The 20,720-nt window shown below is 37.7% G+C and overlaps 1 protein-coding gene across 3 annotated transcripts in view; it reads left to right on the forward strand.

The window, feature by feature from the left end:
* The first annotated feature begins 1,052 nt into the window (after positions 1-1,052).
* Positions 1,053-20,720, forward strand: part of LOC126278458 (DNA mismatch repair protein Mlh1-like) — a 48,285-nt gene continuing 28,617 nt past the window's right edge. Inside the window, exons 1-6 of one of the 3 annotated variants that reach the window (XM_049978588.1) lie at positions 1,053-1,278; positions 5,675-5,938; positions 6,187-6,486; positions 10,097-10,230; positions 15,848-16,065; positions 16,174-16,484. In XM_049978588.1, the coding sequence (XP_049834545.1) occupies positions 1,166-1,278; positions 5,675-5,938; positions 6,187-6,486; positions 10,097-10,230; positions 15,848-16,065; positions 16,174-16,484 (1,340 nt within the window). In that variant the 5' untranslated portion in view covers positions 1,053-1,165. Of the gene's footprint in view, positions 1,279-1,593; positions 1,670-5,674; positions 5,939-6,186; positions 6,487-10,096; positions 10,231-15,847; positions 16,066-16,173; positions 16,485-20,720 lie in introns of those variants that run through there. The other 2 variants (XM_049978590.1, XM_049978589.1) reach the window with 2 other exon arrangements.

Raw genomic sequence — 20,720 nt, forward strand, 5'->3', positions numbered from 1 at the left:
ATCCCTGTAGTATTTCTATAAAGGTGATTCGCTATTCTTTGGATGCTATTTCCTTGCGTTCATTCCCTGGGTTTCTTAATCCGATATTCTGTATTTTTGTTACATAGGAAGATGTATGATACCATAATATTTTAGCACCTCTAAGATAAGTCTGTGAATTGCTCAATTAAATGCTTTTGGCAAGTCACTGAGAATACTAGCTGGTAATATTTTGTTATTTAAGTTCTGTATAATGTGATTTGAGAATTGAATAATAACATGTTCTGTAGATAGTTTCTTTTGGAATCCAAACAGAGACTGGCTGCCTTATTTTGAGATAGATGTGCTACAGTTTTTGAATTTTTCCGGTACTTGATATTGGAGTCTTGTACACCTTAAGTTACTGAGTTTGGTGGTAGAAGTACGCCATGATCGTTTATCCTTGAAAAAGACTTATTTATTGGGAACTTTGTTATGAACACTGCTAAAATAATCTAAAATAAGCATATTTACATCTATTGTGCCAGAAACAACAAATGTTTTCCATAACATCGCCCTGTCAGGAAAGTGTAATGAATTGTGGATTCACATAATGCTGTAACACCCCAAGAAAAATAAAAATTATTCTAGAGTTAGTATTTAAGACCAAACTAAAGGTTTTCCTAAGAAAGCATTAATACTATTCTGCACAAGAATTCCGAAAGAAGTAAAAGAAGTAATGTCTCTTTGAATGTATATCAAACACCTGAACGTAAGGTGTAAGAAAGTTGACATACCTTTATTTTATGATTATACTGTATTCTATGTTATTTTGACCTATCTAGTAATACTTGTACAACCTGTGCTGTATACTAAAATTGGATCAATAAATAGAGTACAATACAGTACATCACTTATTCACCTTATCGCCGCTTTTGTACGCAGTAGAACCTACATTACTCACTTTCAACGGTACGAATGACTTATTGCATTCGTTTCGATGGAACCGCTTGACTTGAAATGATTATCAGGCATGAAAAGTCAGAAGCGCACACCACTTCTGACCAGTGCTTTTGACTTCACTGTGCAAGTGCACATTGTGCAGGGAGTACAAGAAGAAAGATATAAGGTGCGAACTTTGACAACAAACTACGCTAATGTTTTGACTCATTCAAAATAAGCGCGGAAAGAGCTCACATGTGTTGTAATGGATCAAGATAGAAAAATAAAATGTCTTGATCCAGAAGTTGTACTTAAAATTGCCGCAGGTGAAGTGGTACAACGACCTGTTTCAGCTGTCAAGGAATTGTTGGAAAACAGGTATTGACAAAATAAATAATACGTGCATTAGGACGAACACTGTCTAATCAGTTAGTTTCTGTGTCGTTACTGATCGCATTTTTCTGCGACAGCAATTAATGTTGACACTACATAACGTTTGGAGTTATGACTGTCATTAATGGAAAAGAGCGCAACTGATACAATAATGCCATTGAAATTTTTAAATCGTGGATGCCACACAACATTAAGCAGTCTGTTTACGTTTTATTGGTTTTCTCATTTACTTGACTTATATAGTTATTACACTGTGTAACTTCATTGGAAAAAAACTATCTATATGTGAAGATTTATGTTTAAATAGTAAGTTTAGAAGATTTTGAAACTGAGGTGGAAACGGTAAACTCTCCAGAGAGAGACTGAATTGCAATATGTATGTTTAAATTTATCATAGTGTCAAAATTTTACAAACCAAAAAAATTTCTGTAGAGCAATGTATTCAAGCATTTGCATGTAGCCTTAAACTAAATAATTATACTTTTACAGTTGTAGCTGTGTATAAGACCCCCCATTGGAAAATATCCAGCTATATTTGAAAAACTTGGATTCCTTGTTGTGCTATCTGTTAGACAGAGGGAACAAAATTATTGTTTTTGGGGATTTCAGTGTAGGTTTTCTGAAAGAGCCCAATGGAAAGCTTGACCCCAAAGTTTTACTTGCTGCTTAAAATTTGACGTCAGTTATTGATTTTCCTACTCACGTGGTAGAGAAAAGCAGCACACTGATACATAATGTTTTTATAGACCAAGATAAATTTAGTCAGATAACAACTTTTCCTGTTAAAATGGTCTGTCTTATCATGATGCACAGTTACAGTATGTGACATAGCTCCATACAGTAATGCAGAACAGTCCTCTAAATTAGTGTGTTCAATTAATGATTTAACAATTGCAGGTTTTCGGGAAAGCTTACAACAGTTAGACTGGGATGAGCTGTACAGGGAACCTGATGCTAATTTAAAATTTAACCTAGTTCATTATACCTTTGTGAATGTATTTGAAAACAGTTTCCCTGCGAAAACACTGAAAGATATTGTAAGAGGCCATCTAAAAAGCCGTTGCTTACGCAAAAGATTGAAATATTGTTCATAGAAAAGGTGTATGTATCGTATAGCTAGAAGAAGTAATGATTGAGAAATAATCAAACATTATAACAACTACTGCACTGTATCTAGAAAAGTTATTAAAAAGTCCAGAAGTATGTCCATTATGTCTGAGGTAGCACCTCTGATGATAAAGTTAAAACAATTTGGATATTGTTAAAAAGGAAACAGGGCAACCAAGAGCACAGGAAAACTATTTTTCTATGACACTCATGAAAAGTTTGCTAACCAAATGTCAGAAGTAGAAAATATTTTGCATAATCGTTTTTTAAATGTGCTAGAGAAAATAAGAGCCAGCTGTTCATTAGAAAATGCAAGGTTGTATGTGGATGAGGCACTATCTAAGCAATTTGATAAAAATGAAATTAGGGATGTAATAAATTCAATCAAAAGTAAAAGCCCACATGTAATTGATGGCATTTCCAACAAGTATGAAAAGCATGTTCCTGACAGATAAATAAGATTTCAGCTGGATATATGTCGCAGCTCACTGAAGCGGGGCATTTTTCTAGATAGACTGAAATATGCTATTGTTAAACCACTGTCTAAAGAAGGGGTAGGTCTGATGCTAACAACTACGGGCCAGTCTCATTTCTGACACAGCTTTATCCAAAATTCTTGAAAAAGTAACATATTCAAGAGGAGCTTCAGATATTCCCAAAAATGAAGTACTAACAGAATGTCAATTTGGTTTTCAGAAAGGCTTTTCAAGAGGAAATGCTGTATATGAATTCACTGATCAAATATTAAATGCTCTGAATAACCAAACATCACCTATTGAGATATGTGTGGTCTCTGAAAGGCTTTTGACTGTGTGAATCATGAAATTCTTGTAGATTAGCTTAACTGTTGTGTTATGAGTGGGACAGTGCACAAATGGATCGATTCATATTTAACTAGAATGATGCAACAGGTTGAAATTAACAGTACAGATAATTTGCTAAAATCAGCAGATTCCTCTAAGTGGGGAGATATGAAAAATGATGTCCCACAGGGTTCAGTCTTGGGCCTCTTATTGTTCTTAATACACACTGAAGTGCCATAGAAACAGGTATAGGCATGCTTATTCAAATACAGAGATATGTTAACAGGCAGAATACGGTGCTGTGGCCAGCAATGCCTATATAAGACAACAAGTATCTGGTGCCGCTGTTAGATCAGTTACTGCTGCTACAATGGCAGATTATCAAGATTTAAGTGAGTTTGAACGTGATGTTATACTCAGTGCACGAGCGATGGGACACAGCATCTTCGAGGTAGTGATGAAGTGGGGATTTTCCCGTACGACCATTTCAGGACTGTACCATGCATATAAGGAATCTGGCAAATCATCAGATCTCAGACATTGCTGCGGCTGGAGAAAGAGCCTGCAGGAACGGGACCGATGACGATTGAAGAGAATCGTTCAACATGATAGAAGTGCAACCCTTCTGCGAATTGCTGCAGATTTCAGTGCTGCACCATCAACAACTGTCAGTGTCCAGATCATTCAACGAAACATCATTGATATGGGCTTTTGGAGCTGAAGACCCACTTGTGTACCCTTGATGACTGCACAACACAAAGCTTTACACCTCGCCTCAGCCTGTGAACTCTGACATTGGACTATTGATGACTGGAAACATGTTGCCTGGTTGGACGAGTCGCATTTCAGATTCTATCCACTGGATGGATGTGTATAGGTATGGAGACAACCTTATGAATCCATGAACCCTGCATGTCAGCAGTAGACTGATCTAGAAGGTGGAGCCTCTTTAATGACATGAGGCATGTGCAATTGAAGTGATATGGGCCCTCTCGTACGTCTAGATACGACACTGACAGTTGACACATACATAAGCATCCTGTCTGATCACCTGCATCCATTCATGTCCATTATACATTCTGATGGACTGGGGCAATTCCAGCAGGACAATGTGACACCACACACATCCAGAATTGGCACAGAGTGGCTCCAGGAACACTCTTCTAAGTTTAAACACTTCCGCTTGGCACCAAACTCCCCAGACATGAACATTATTGAGCATATCTGGGATGCCTTTCAACATGCTGTTCAAAAGAGATCTCCACCTCTTCGTACTCTTACGGATTTATTGATAGCCTTCCAGGATTCATGGTGTCAGTTCATGCCAGTACTACTCCTGATATTAGTTGAGTCCATGCCAGGTTGTGCTGCGGCACTTATGTGTGCTCACGGGGGCACTACACGATATTAGGTAGATGTGTCGGTTTCTTTAGCTCTTCAATGTATATTAATGACTTTCCACTCTGTATTTATGAAGATGCAAAGCTAGTTCTTTTTGCTAATGATACAAGTGTAGTTATCACACCTTTCGTACAAGAATTAGCTGAGGAAATTGTAAACAGTTACTTCAGAAAATTATTAAATGGCTCTTTGCAAATGGAAATTCTGAGAAAACACAGTATACACAATTCTGTATAGTAAATAGCATAACACCATTGATAAATATAGACTTTGAATAGAAGTCTGTTGCTAAGTGAGAATATTCAAAATTTCTGGGTGTGTGCATTGATGATAAATTGGATCCGTTAGCTTCAGCTACTTATGTTATTAGGGTTATTGCAAATTTTGGTGATAAATATTCCAGTAAATTAGCCTGCTGTGCCTATTTTCATTCACTGCTTTGATATGGCACCATATTTTGGGCTAATAAATCACTAAGAGAATAGGTATTCATTGCATGTATGTAATCAGAATAATAGCTGGAGCCCACCCAAGAGTGCCTTCGAAACATTTATTTAAGGAACTCGAGACATTCACAGTACATGTATTCACTTATGGAATTGTTATTAATGGCCCATCCCAGTTCAAAAATAATAGTGAAATATGTGGCTACAACACTAGAAGGAAGGATTATCTTCACTATTCTGGGTTAAATATTACTTTGGCACAGAAAGGGGTGAATTATGCTGCCACAAAAAATCTTTGGTCATTTGCCAAATAGCATTAAAAGTCTAGCAGATAGCCATGTAACATTTAAAAGCAAATTAAAAGAATTTCTAAATGACAGCTTCTTCTTTTCAGTAGATGAATTTTAGGTATGAAATAATAAAAAAATTATATTGTATATGAAAACTTATATTAAACAGACACTTTCCTCATCATTGCAAAATGTCATATTCTCGATCTACAGAATAGGTGCTAATCTAATGTAACTGCCACACAATTAATGCACCTCCTTCCTAAAATTGAATATTTCCTAATTATAAAGCTGTTATTTTTACTGTCAATTTATGAATGTTTTCTTGTTGTAGTGTTGATGCAGGAGCACAAACAATAAAAATACATGTGAGAGAAGGTGGTTTGAAGCGAATTCTTGTTATTGATGATGGTTGTGGAATACAAAAGAATGATTTAGACTTGGTATGCAAACGATTTGCTACAAGCAAACTGAAAAAATTCGATGATCTTCAGAGTATTGCTACGCATGGGTTCAGAGGAGAAGCTTTAGCTAGTATGAGCCAAGTTGCTCGTGTATCTATAATATCAAAAACAAAAGATTTACCTTATGGGCACAAGTAAGAAATATTGTCAGCTATTTTTATTTAATTCTTCATTCTGTCATTTAGATGTGTGACTGATAATATATTAAGTGCAAAGAATTTATTGGGTCTTTCTGCATCTTATATGTATGTAAGTAAAGTTAGCAATGAGAAAAACATTTTGCACAGTTAATCTGTTTGAACAACACACATATCTGATCACTGTTTCTCCACTTATGTCACTGACATAGTTAATGCATTTTCTGATTCTTGATGTGTTTCAGAGCAGTATATGAAAGCGGTGTGCTAAAGTCACCACCATTACCACTTGGTATGCCTAATGGAACTCAAGTTACTATTGATGACTTGTTTTACAATGATCGAAACAGACTTAAAATGTTTGCTGGTACTCATTCAGCTGAATATCAGAAGATTGTCAGAGTGGTCACTCGTTATGCCGTACATTACTCAGGAATAGGAATCACACTAAAAAGATTGGATGATGGCGATGTTGCTGTGAAAACAGCTCCAGGAACTGATATTAGGGATAACATAAAAGCTCTGTTTGGACTTTCAATTGCCAGGTAAAGATATATTCTCAATAGGCCTGTACCCTCAGTCTTTACACGAATTCAGAGTAAGGTGTTTTGACTGCTTGAATAAATGAAATATATGCTCACTGTTTATTTTGGTGTTTGACCTCCCTAGTTTCAAATATGGGAGTGGGAAGAACAAGGGCCAGTAACATTTTTGTGTCAGATCTCTGCCAACGTTTTCCTTTAACTATACTGTATGCAATAGCATTGTAGTATCTATTGCTGGATGCCATTTTTCTTCTCCATGGCAGGTAATTTGTAGCAGTAACTTTGATTACTCAGGTATTGAACATCTCCACTTATAAGGCATTGTAATACTTGCTGCAAAGCACAAACTTTGAAACAGTATGTTCGATAAAATGTTGAGTGATCTGCTGTATGTAATAACTTGCTGCTACAGTATCTCAATACAATGCCTTCTGGCCATCTTTAGATGTATCCTGGCAAACGTGTGTTGAGTTCTCCTGTTGGATCCATGCTGGCACTATGTTGTGTACCAGTTTTCACTGCACATGTGCTACTAGAGCATATCATATCTTCTACAAGTTTGTGAATTGTTGGGAGCATCCTCTTTGATATTACAACAATCATCTTCACATGATAATATTGCAGAACAAAATTGATTGTACAGGGCATGTAGTTTTTCTATAATAGGATTCCATACATTATCATTCTTGTTCTGTTTAAAATCAGTGACATCTTTTTAATCTGGACATCTCTCAAACCCACTCCACCTGAGCCTGTTGGGTTCAATGTGCTACTTTCTTAGATTTTGGTCTCCATCTCTGAGGTGGACTCCCAGATGCCAGTAATCAACTCTCATGCAATGAGCACTGTCATCAGTTCCCTGTTACAAAGTCTGTCCCTTGCAGCTTTGACACCCCTACTCACGAGTTACCCAAATATAGTGGTAAAATTGTCAGAGCCCTCAACAACAGACATTCACATCCAGTGAGTTCAGAAGCATATGTCCTATGTTGTGACCTCCTTTGACATCCACAAACCCACCACCACTATGAACTGGTCACTCAGTATCAAATAGTCCTATAAATGATGTTTCAGTCTATATGTTGTTGTACATCCTTCCACTCTTTGCCTGCCCACTAAACTGTAACCTCATTTTGCAGCTACATTACTATTACTTAAATTGCTGATTGTTGAAGTATTGTTGGTGGTAAAATATAACTCCTCCATTTAAAATGTTTACTGGGCTCAATTGTTCTGCATTGAGAGGAACGTTTTGCAATTTGTTCATCAAAAAATAACACAGTCGAAATGCAGAAAAATAATTTTAAATACATTTATTGCAATGCATCATAGTCAAAACTGACATTCATTTACTGCTTACATGACTGATTCAAAATTATCTATTTAGTTTTACAAATGAAGAACTTAGGCACCATGGTGTGTGATGCAGTACATCAACTCTCATTTTTAGTCAGCGTTTCTGTTAAAGAATTGGATAGTAAAATTCCCAATCTATGGGTAAAGCTAAAATTCATGTATCTGCTGAAATAATTACTGCTCTGTATCCCACAATCTGGAAAGGTTTATAGGATAAAACAATAAATGAATTCCTCCGTGAATTCAACAAATGTTTATCATCATCATCAAAGTCATCAGGATCGGACAGAGACATTTGTTAGTCCCATTGCCATTATCTGCCCACTTCCCCCTCCTGCATTACTTTACCTCTTCACCTTCTCCTTGCTCCATCAACATTACCCCTTCCCAGTTTTTCCAACCTGTTGTGCCCCTCCCCTCTCATTGTCAGTCTGAACAGTTAAATCATGAACAGTGTTTGTTGCTGTGGATGGATGCATTTGGATGTCTGTGTAGCTACAAAATGGATTTTTTTTTATGTTCTCTAATTTTACCTAGTCTTGAAATGTTTATGTAGTACTTTGTGAATATTATGGTTATGGACAATATAAATTTATCATGAGTGAATATTTCAATCTACAGCCAAGCGTACACTATGTTAAAGCTTTCTGGCAGATTAAAAGTATACACTGGTCTGGGATTCAAACCCTGAACCATGCCTATCGAGGGCAGGATTGTTAATGGCTGATCAATCCAGGCACTATTCGTTTGACATGCTCTAACAGTGTTACTGCTGCCAGTAGCTCTCTCCTACTTGCCAAACTTCATCAAAACTTCCCTTCAGTTGACACGAACATGTAGTGGATTAATGTGATTACTGTAATTTAATAATATTATGAAAAGGATTGTTGCTACTCGCCACACAGTGCAGATGCTGAGTCGCAGATTTAAGGGGGGGGGGGGGGCTTCTTCGAAAAAAAAGCCTTCAGCTAACTGGACCTTTGTCAGAAATAGACATTGGGAACACACACACACACACACACACACACACACACACACACACACACACACACACACTGGCCAGAATCTAGCTTCAACTGCCAGAGACTGTAGTTGTGTGTGTGTGTGCGTGTGTGCGTGTGTGTGTGTGTGTGTGTGTGTGTGTGTGTGTGTGTGTGTGTGTGTGTGTGGTTCCTATTGTCTATTTTTGACAAATGCCATGTTGGCTGAAGTCTCATTTTGTGATAGTCTTTTTGTTGTGCCCATCTGCAACTTGGCGTCTTCGCTGTATGGTGAGTAGTAACTATCCTTTTCATGATATTCTTACATTCCTTCCCCCCCCCCCCCCTCCCCCCCCCCCTCCGATTTTCCGTTGTTTGATATAAATTAATAGTATCTGGGTATGTGGTGTCATCAGGACAGCGACTGTCAGATCCCATAGCTTATCTAATATTGTCAGTAACGTTGTTGTATGAATACCTTCTGTTTATAAAAGGGAGCAAGTCCGAACTGTCAGATGAGTAGGATTAGTGTGCTATCTGAATAATGCTTCATTATCCTATGTGTTGCATAATTACCATTTTAGAAACTAAGGTATTTAGAAATGTGTGGAGGGGGAGTGCAAATGTTGAATATTAAAATTTGGAATTGCGTGAATTTTATTAAATGGCAGTACACACCATAGTGTCTAAGTTCTTCATTTGTGAAACTAAATGGCTAATTTTAAGTAAAACAGAGTTTTTCCAAAGTACTGTTCTCATCTTTCAGTTAAAAATATTCAAAAGGCCTGTCAAAACAGATCTTCATTATGATTAAGATCTCATTCCAAGGCATTCTTTCAGATGGTGATCAGTCATATGGTGTATTTTCGTCCCTCTTGCTAATTCATGACTCATATGGTACTAGTGGCTGTCTTGAAACAGCATATATTTGAGTGTCATTAATGTCTGCTGTGTGTATACATTTTTGGAAGCTTGTTTTTATTTTGTGAGACAGTCGGTTTTCCACAAGACTTTTGCAGATCCCTAAACCCTAACAGGCTTGGACCTCATAGTATCACTGCACCTGTGATTATAATGGGGTGTGAGAATTAATTTATGCAAAAATGCACTATATATGTAAGCAGTCAGGAGGTAACTGTTGTTCTCTGTAAGTGTTGCACAATATTGTCATAGTGTTGTCGCCATAGAGATCTTGTAACAGCTTTGTCATTTTTTATATACAAAACCTGAGTTTAAGCACAGCATAAAATACAAATTGCATTTTACATTTGCAGCCACATCCGTGAAGTAGAGTTCAAAAGTGACCTGCACAAGTACAAAATGAAAGGCTATATGACAGATCCAGGATATTCAAGCAATAAAATGACTTTTATGTTCTTTGTTAATAACCGTCTTGTAGAACATGAAGGTAATATCATTTAGTTTTTAATTATTTCATTGTGCATGATTTTATATATCCTTGCGTCAAATAATCTTGCACTCATTTCAGTTAAGTTATTAGAGAACAATTATTTTATAAAAATGTATGGATTAAAAATCCTAGGTCAAGTTCACAAAAATATAAAAATATTTTGTAGTGCAGTACACTTATGAGCTTAGTTTCATTGTGTTTGTGTTTATGATTAATTAGTGAACCAATCAATGCTTCACAATTGCAAAATATGTATGGGAATGTAATATACATCCAAAACTCCATTGCCACACCTCTCTGCCAATCACCTTCTCCCCCATCTCTGTGCATCACCTCACCTGCCCCCTCGCTCTGTCCATCTTCACCTCCCCTATCTATGTCCATTTTGTGCGTATGTCACTTTCCGCCAGTGTTTCGACTGCCTCTCGTTTTGCCCTGAAATGAGGAATATGTTACCCACTATTCTTCCCACTTCATACCTCTGCAATACTCCTCGATGCAAGGCATGTCCCGTGCATCCTATCACCATCTCCTACTCCAGTCTGGTCACAGGCATCTGCTGTCCCATTACAGGTAGGACTATCTGAAAGCTACCATATGATTAGAAACTAAGCTGCAATCACTGTGCTTATTTCTAAGTGGGCATAACAGCTAACAAACCATCTGTCCACACGAATGGCCACTGGACCACCATGTTGCTGAACATGGTGCCCAACACACTGTGCTTCACTTTAATGAGTGCTTCACAGCCTGCACCGTCTCAGTCCTTATGACCAATACCAGATTTTCTGGTCTGCTCAGGTGGGAACTCTCCCTGCAATATATCGTATGTTTCCGTAACACCCTTGCCCTCAACTTTCACTTGTCCCGGTCCTCCACATACCTGTACCCTTCCCTACTTCAATTCCTGCAGAAACAGTCTTCTATTGCACCAACACGCCCACTAGTCTTGTTTTGACTCCTGCTTCTCTCCTTTTCCAGTCTCCTTCTCTTCCTCCCTCTTCCCCCTCCCTTTTCCCCTTCCCTCCCCCTCCCTCCTCCCTCCTCCCTTCTCCCCCTCTCAAATCCCTTGACAGCACCCAGCAGCCATGCTCTGTCCCCACAATGTCACTGCATGCACCCACAGGTAGCATTACATCTTTATCCACCCTACCCTGCTATCCATCCCCTTCCCTGTGCCAGGCTCCTCCTTATCCCCACCACCGACACAAGATTGCTCTCACGTCAGTTGCTGTCTGCAGCCAGAGGTTTAGCAGTGTTTTCATTATCTGTCTGCAACTCAATATCCCCTCTGTACTGTGATTAACAGTTTACCTGAGTACTATTCATTGTGAATTGCATCCAGGTACGGTATGTTATCAGAGATACTTTGAAATGGCTTTATTCTCTGCATATAAATATCAAAAATATATAACTCCAGTTACTAATATTGCACATCATGTGGCGAAGCCCGGTTTGGAAGGATAATGTATGTAAGAGTGTGTTTGAAAAACAAAAAGTTTGTGAATGCAGTGACTTTTCATCTTTTCAGTGCCATGCCAGTTGTGGTCAGTTGAATGGTCTGTGTTAGATATACACCACATAAGCATCATAGGATTCAGCTGTGTGTTCATCCAGTATATGAGAATGAGAGCACTTAGTGACTTCCAACAAACTTTACACATAATTTCAAAGCTTTATGAAACCTGTTCTCACTGACACCTACCCCACAAATAATGAAAAAAAAGCAAAGTTTATCATTTGTTGCATTTTCACTGTTCATATAATAAAACTTTGCCATGTGGCATGACATTAATTTATTATTTTCTAACTGCTAGCTCTATTGCAACACATTTTGTGTATGGTATCCACATACACCACTGAATGTCAATACAAAACTATATAATTGTACAACACATAGTTCAGGAGATGTGACTTCACAAACACTGAGATGTGTTTTATACATGGAATTTGGATTATTCAAAAAATTAGGGTGTTGTATTACTGATGGAACTAGAAACCCATTTGCACATACGAGATAACAGATGTATAAGGGATTCCGTGCAAACATCTATCATACAATAATGCCTCCACCAAATGCCTGATTGGTGATCTGTTGGCAAATGGGTTGCATCACCTCATGTGGAATTTCTACAGATCTGTACTTGGTCATTGGTGCTTACTAATGTGTCCTGTAAATTATCAGCCATGACAATCTCTTTCTGTGCTGTGTCTAATGGTGGTGTTTCTACACTGCTGTTAATCTATTCTTTGTGATGTGGTAGTGAGCAGAGATACATTTGTGGGTGGTTGTTTCTGTATCCTATGATGCAGAAGTGATTCTGGGTGATGTAGCTTTGATCCGAAGCTTTCAGTATGTTTTTTGAGAAAAGTGTGATTTGGGTCAGTTTTGGACAATCAGTGTTTCAGTATCCTGGTTGGCAAGGATGAGACACCTCACTATGTTTGAGCTCAGAGTATGTTTTAAGATTCTACAACAAATTGATGTAAAGGATATTGCATGGTAATTTTGTGGATCACTTCTACTACACTTCTTGTATATGGGTTTGACCCTTGCTTTCTTCCAACTACTGGGCACTGTCTTTTGTTTGAGGGATTGGGAATAGAATATAGGGAGAAGAGGGGCTGACTCGACACAAATTCAGTATAGAATCTGACAGGGATTCCACTGGGCCTGCAGCTTTGTTCGATTTTAACGCTTTCAGCTGTTTCTTAACACTACTGACAGGAACACTTGTTTCACTCATCTTTTCAGTGGTCCAAGGATTAACCACTGGCAATTTCCTTTGGTGCCACTAACAGCCTTTACATACTACCAGAATTTCTTTGGGTTGTGTGAAAGATCGTTTGGCAATATTCTGCTGCAGTAGTCAATGAAGACTTCATGCAATACTCTCTTGACAGCCAAATATGCTTCATCCACCATCTCTCCATCTGTAGTTCTGTGCTATGTTTTACACCTATTATGCAGTAGTGTCTGTTTCTTTAGAAGTTTATTTACAGTACCATGGAGGGTCTGTCTCAATATGAACTGTTTACTGGGTACGCTTGATCCAGTGTGTGGTCAGCTAGTTTTTTAAACTTAAACCAATCTTCCTCTTCTTGCTCTCGTCCTGTCCTGACTGATTCAGGTTCCTCATTGACAAATGACTACTGTTTTTTTTTAGATCTAATTTACTGAACATGCATATCTATCTATTTGTTTTAGTTGTCCATTGTACTTTGGTAATCATTGTTGCCACAATGGACATCCTCAAAGAGGTCTGGTCTTGTCAGTTTAGGTGACAGATAACAGCAAAAATCATTAGTACCATTCTTAATTCAGTAATGGAAACAAGCAGAACCCATATAGCAAATGCAAATAAGAATATCATTTAAGCACACAAAACAAAAAATTAGTCAACCTGAGGATATGTGACTTTAATACCATGTAACAGTTCGGTGAAGAAGAATGACCACAAATTTCTTCAGATACCCCGTTTCCAGATGAAGCTATCTAGAGATGATTAGACCCACACAGTTACCAAATTGTGGTGCTGTTGATTGCTACATTTCACCCATCATTACAATTAGTGTCTGAAATTTTCAGTGGAATTGAGATTGATTGATTGATTGATTGATTGATTGATTTAGCAGACTTGTTAAGGCAATAAGTTGCCTTGAGGGTTCATCAAACCAATAACATGTGTGTAGCCCTGTGAACATGACCTTGGGTCTCCACAGCAAACATTATGAAACTGGGGGCTAAATGCTTTATTGGGCCATTGGTGCACTTGACACCTTGCATCATTTGAAAAGAGGCAAAATCATAGATTGTTAGAGCACACTACAAATCTCCAGTCAGCTACCCTCCAATATCTAGGTTAATTAGCAATTTGGAGATGTGCCACTTGCTGTGGAGCTCGATGTGCCACTGTTCACAGTGGCCTACTATGAGGTACCAGACTCCATTTTTCCATTGTAATGTTGCATGGAAACTGGTTGAGGGATGGACCTGTCTTCATTGACAGCATCAACTTCTGATGGACTTGAAACTTACTGTCCTTGAAAAGACAAGACACTCATCTTTCGTCCTAGTCACATAGGATCTTTTTGTGACTATTGTTCTTATGCTGTGTTAAATGGCTGTGAGTGTTACACCGTTCCTTGTAGACACATTGGAGCTCAGTATTGATGGGCCAAAAAACCAGGCAACTTCATTCACAGTGTTGACACAGACAATTCCAAACACATACTGTGACATCATCACCACATTGGCCCAACTTATTGCATACAACTGACTGGCAGTAACACACCACTATACTGTCGCATCTTATGTCAATATTGAAGTGTTACATGACTGCCCTGTACCAGTTCTATACCGTTTACAAAGCTCCCAAATGACAATCTGTTCTTCTAAGGTGATGACTAACATTTTGTCTGATGAGCTAACATTGTGATAAGATGTACACAAGCAGACTAGTGAAAGGTACTCTATTTTGGAATCTGCCAGTTGCTATGATTTGCAGTATTCCATTTGGCAAATGTGTCTGACGTAGGTAATGCCACTATTTTTAACCATCATGTATCACCTTGAATAGTCCTTTCTTCAAAGGCTGCCATGTTTACATGGCAAAGTTGTGCTGTAAAAATGTGGCACATCTCAAAATGGCAACTTCTGATGCAATCTGGCTGGCTCATACTACTTGCAGTTTGTCTTAGGTGTAATCTCACAGTTTCTGGAACACATACCACTGCTAGATTGTTGCAGAATGTGGTGTTAACATAGTGGGACTCAACTGCATTCAGTGGCAGTTGTTTTTATTAGTCTCTATCTCTGTGTCCTGGTACATGGATGAAAAGGAGCGATACTGGGGCCAGGCCCTGGGCTCCCATATCATCTTAAGCCAGGACAGTTTTTCTGATGCAGTCTTTGAAACAAATAGTATAGTTACATAAACCACCAAATCTTGATTGCCTTACACAGGAGATGTTACAACATGCCAGGCTGTTCTGGCAACATCATATTCTCATATTACCTGTAAAGATCATTATTTGCAGCAGTTATTCACTAAAAAGGAATCTAGTGAAAGGTATATTGTGTACCACATTTTGTAGCTATATGCAAAAAGAACTCTAGTTCTCTCATCTACAACATGATACAAATGATGCTGTTCTGGCCAAATAAATTAAGAAGGCACAGAATAACTTAATCTCGTTAAATCTCAATGACGCTGTGAAACTTACTGAAAATTTCTTTGTAATTCACTATTAAAATAGGAAGACATCAATTCAGAGGCTGTTTAGCTTTCTTAAATTTTGTTTTTGAAAAATAACTTTGTATTCACAGACTCTCTCCTTTAGCTAAGGAGAACTTTATAAAACCTTGAAGAAAATTGTTTAGAAAATAGAAAATGATCTGTACCTGTGCAGTGACAGTTAGTTATAGAAAGATGATGTGTGCCATCCAACATTAGATGATAATTTATTTTACAGTTGCAGAGTGTATTGGGATTTTTAATTTTCTCTTTTAGTAGCTCAGTTTTCTCATCCATAATTTTTGAGGCAATAATTATGCTTACTCACAACAGATATTACCAAATTCACTAATGTAAACTACTATATATGTTTACAGGCATAAAAAAGGAAATTGAAGATATGTATAACAAATTTTTGACAGATGGTGGCCCATTTGTTTATTTACGATTAGACATTGATCCATCATTTGTGGATGTCAATGTTCATCCTTCCAAGAATTTAGTGTGCTTTCTTTACGAAGACGTCATCATCAAAGCATTGCGTATCCATGCAGAGAAAGAACTGCTTCAGTGCAAAGACACTCGCAGTTATGTGGTGAGTATGACATGCAGTCTTCCTTATTTCTTTCTCTATATAAGTTGTCTTCTCTACTTTCTACATATAAGTGGTCATATACAACACTCTAAATCTCTTTTTATGCAGGTTCAGCAAGTACTATCCCCAGTTGTCAAAAAAGTGACTGATGCAGACAGTAAGATATATGACCATAAGAAAGTTCGAACAGATAGCAAGGAGCAGAAATTGGAAAAATTCTTTGGTCCGACTGAGACAAATTTAAATACCAGTGACAAAGAGATCTCAAAGACAAAACTTCCAGAGAAGTGTGATGGGATCTCAAGTGTGAAAGAAAAGGACAGTGATACATCTGACAACAATGCACCTCTGCAGAATGGAGATGCATTATCAGTACAACAGAATAAAATCACTAAAGCATCAGGAAAGCCTGTGAAAAGGTACTGGACCCGTCTGCTTCTGCTGTGTTAATAACTTGGTAATATATGTTGGTGATGTAAAAGTTTTTGTATAGCCTCTATTTAAAATTTACAATATGGGCTATTGTAAGCAGATTTAAAGCTGGATTGTGAATTAATTTATTTAATGCAGAACCAAACACAAGCAAGACATTTTACATACTATGTTGTACTTCCTGAGTGGAAGTTGTCCTTAAAGACATAAATTGCTATTAATGGCTCCATTCTTGTACTGACTGATTTTAAAATTTTGCTTCTAGTTTCATTTGCCTTCTGCAATTTTTCTTCCAAGGAAATTTTGTATGTTTAAGATTTAAGATTGTCTCTCAGCTGAGAACATCCCATTGGATTGCCACTTTGAAGTTTCTTAATTTTACCTTGTGTGTGTGTGTGTGTGTGTGTGTGTGTGTGTGTGTGTGTGTGTGTGTGTGTGTGTGTGCGCGCGTGTATGTGCGTGTGTGTGTAACTAATAGAGGTTTCAATTAAAAGAAAAAAAAGAAAAAAACAGTGTACCAATTGTAATTCACTGCAAATGGTATGTGACTGTGCAGATTCAGATGACTACTGCTCACATATTGCAAACTTTCATGTGCAAATTTTTCAGAAGAAAGTAGTAAAGATTGCTGAAATGACATAGTTTTCCCCTTTGTCAGAGTTTATGCTGCTATGAAGATTTGCAGTAATTTAAAGCAGTATGATGACTTCCTTCAGTTATCAGGTTGAAATGATAAATTTGGGAACAGTGCATCCACTGTTGCTTTTTGGCAAGTTGTTTGCAGACAGTTAACTGCAGAGCCTTGGAAAATAGATACTGAAATGATGAAATGTTTACATGATTCAAGTAGGGTGGATTTTAGCTTTGTAGTGTTTATTACTACTTATTCACAATTTTTCTACAGCCGAAGATTGTATTGAAATCAAATAAATTAAGACGTTTTGACTTATTAACATTTACTCATACAAGATTCTACACATACTCACCACTGTCATATGTAAATGGAGGTTAATAAGTGCTGGTTAGCCACAAAAAAGGGTATAGGATGGCTGGAATATGATAAAAAAGTGTTCTGTAATACAAAATATTCCTTCTAGTCTCATATTTTTCAAGCCAGTGTGTATGCCAACAATAAAAAAAAAGGTTCAAATGGCTGTGAGCACTATGGGATTTAACATCTGAGGTCATCAGTCCCCTAGAACTTAGAACTACTTAAACCTAGCTAACCTTAGGACATCTCAGACATCCATGCCCAAGGCAGGATTCAAACCTGCGACCGTAGCAGTCGCGCGGTTCCAGACTGAAGCGTCTAGAACTGCTCGGCCACACCGGCCGGCGCCAACAATAAAGCAGAAATATCAGCATTGTACGTAAATGTTATTGCTAATGATTTATAAGCATAGAGCACTACTTCCACTAATATTTATATTCTTTTTGAATACACTAACCTGTTGTGAAGATAATCATTACTGATTTGTAACTGGTTATAGAAAAGATAATATAGCTCATGCATTCAAAGAGTGATTTTTCTTCGTTGTTACAATGTTAAACTTCATCATTAATACCTTTCTTTTTCTGTCCTGTTGTGTTTTAGTGAGTGTTGCCCCATATTATTTGTAACAAGTTACCTTAAACTGTTTCGGTACTGTTGATGAAGGAAAAGGTTAACCCAAAAAAGGTGCTCCTCCACACATGCAACCAAGGAATTTGCCCTTCCACCCTTCCTTTTCTCCTCCCATATCTGTTGCCCAGCAACAAGACTCCTCTTTCCTCTTTGGCTTCATTACCATTCTGACTGAAATATTCTTCCTAATAGTCTGCTGCACTATACTTTCTTGTACAGAAGGATGAGGCTCATTCTTCAGGTAACAGGTATTATCTCTCTAAATAATTTTTTTCATGTGGCTATATGTTTGTGAGAGGCATTGTAATGGGTCCATCTCAGCTGTTGTTTACACATGTTTATTTAATTTAATTTGCACAGTTGGCCAATAGTTCAAAATTAAATAAAGTAAAAATGTTAAAACAACACCTGAAGTGAAACCATTACAACACCCTTTATCTCCTTTTACACATAGAAGCTCTAAGGAGTATCATTTTTTTCCCAGTTACCTATTACCTTTTCCTACATCTCATTTCTATTTCCTTTATGATTGTCCTGACTCTAATTTTTAGTCTCAAGCTATACCTGAATGGCATAAATTTTAGCCTCCTTGTTAGTGATTTCTCTGCTGTCCATGGAAGAACCAGAACCTTATCAAGTCTCCTGTTTTCTAGCTCACAGCAGTCTCACACACACACACACACACACACACACACACACACACACACACACACACACACACACGCGCACACAAACAAACAAACACAAACAAACTTAATTAAAATTCCCACAGAGCACCTACAAACTAACTAATTCATGCTAACATAGACATTTATTGCAAATAACAGTATGATGAGTAATGCATAGTTGTTGTTGTTGTTGTTGTTGTGGTCGTCAGTCCTGAGACTGGTTTGATGCAGCTCTCCATGCTACTCTATCCTGTGCAAACTTCTTCATCTCCCAGTACCTACTGCAACCTATGTCCTTCTGAATTTGCTTAGTGTATTCATCTCTTGGTCTCCCTCTACAATTTTTACACTCCACGCTGCCCTCCAATACTAAATTGGTAATCCCTTGATGCCTCAGAACATGTCCTACCAACCGGTCCTTTCTTCTTGTCAAGTTGTGCCACAAACTCCTCTTCTCCCCAATTTTGTTCAATACCTCCTCATTAGTTATGTGATCTACTCATCTAATCTTCAGCATTCTTCTATAGCACCACATTTTGAAAGCTTCTAGTCTCTTCTTGTCCAAACTATTGATCGTCCATGTTTCACTTCCATGCATGGCTACACAGAATTACAATGTCCTTGGTGAACCTCAAAGTTGTTATTTCTTCTCCATGGATTTTAATACCTACACCAAATCTTTCATTTGTTTCTTTTACTGCTTGCTCAATACACAGATTGAATAACGTCGGGAAGAGGCTCCAACCCTGTCTCACAACCTTCCCAACCACTGCTTCCCTTTCATGTCCCTCGACTCTTATAACTGCCATCTGGTTTCTGTACAAATTGTAAATAGCCTTTCAATCCCTGTATTTTACCCCTGCCACCTTCAGAATTTGAAAGAGATTATTCCAGTCAACATTGTCAAAAGCTTTCTCTAAGTCTACAAATGCTAGGAACATAAGTTTGCCTTTCCTTAATCTAAGATAAGTCGTAGGGTCAGTATTGCCTCACTTGTTCCAATGTTTCTACGGAATCCATACTGATCTTGCCCTAGGTCGGCTTCTATCAGTTTTTCCATTCAAGTCTCTACATCCATACATTTGTCCTCTAGCCATCCCTGCTTAGCCATTTTGCACTTCCTGTCAGTCTCGTTTTTGAGACGTTTGTATTCCTTTTTGCCTGCTTCATTTACTGCATTTTTGTATTTTCTCCTTTAATCAATTAAATTCAGTATCTCTTCTGTTACCCAAAGATTTCTACTAGCCCTCGTATTTTTACCTACTTCATCCTCTGCTCCCTTCCCTACTTTATGCGTCAGAGCTACCCGTTCTTCTTCTACTGTATTTCTTTCCCCCATTCATGACAATTGTTCCCTTATGTGCTGCCTGAAATTCTGTACAACCTCTGGTTCTTTCAGTTTATCCATGTCCTATCTCCTTAAATTCCCACTTTTTTGCAGTTTCTTCAGTTTTAATCTACAGTTCATAACCAATAGATTGTGATCAGAGTCCACATCTGCCCCTGGAAATGTCTTACAATTTAAAACCTGGTTTCTAAATCTCTGTCTTACCATTATATAATCTATCTGAAACCTTCTAGTATCTCCAGGGTTCTTCCATGTATACAACCTTCTTTCATGATTCTTGAACCAAGTGTTAGCTATGATTAAGTTATGGCCTGTGCAAAATGCTACCGCTACCTCTTTCATTACCCATATTGACCTACTATGTTTCCTTCCCTTCCTTTTCCTACTATTGAATTCCAGTCACCAATGACTATTAAATTTTCGTCTCCCTTCACTACCTGAATAATTTCTTTTATCTCATCATACATTTCATCAATTTCTTCATCATCTGCAGAGCTGGTTGGCATATAAACTTGTAGTACTGTAGTAGGCGTGGGCTTCATTTCTATCTTGGCCACAACAATGCGTTCACTATGCTGTTTGT

The sequence above is a fragment of the Schistocerca gregaria genome, chromosome 6 (genome assembly GCF_023897955.1).
Source record: "Schistocerca gregaria isolate iqSchGreg1 chromosome 6, iqSchGreg1.2, whole genome shotgun sequence".
Lineage (NCBI taxonomy): Eukaryota > Metazoa > Arthropoda > Insecta > Orthoptera > Acrididae > Schistocerca > Schistocerca gregaria.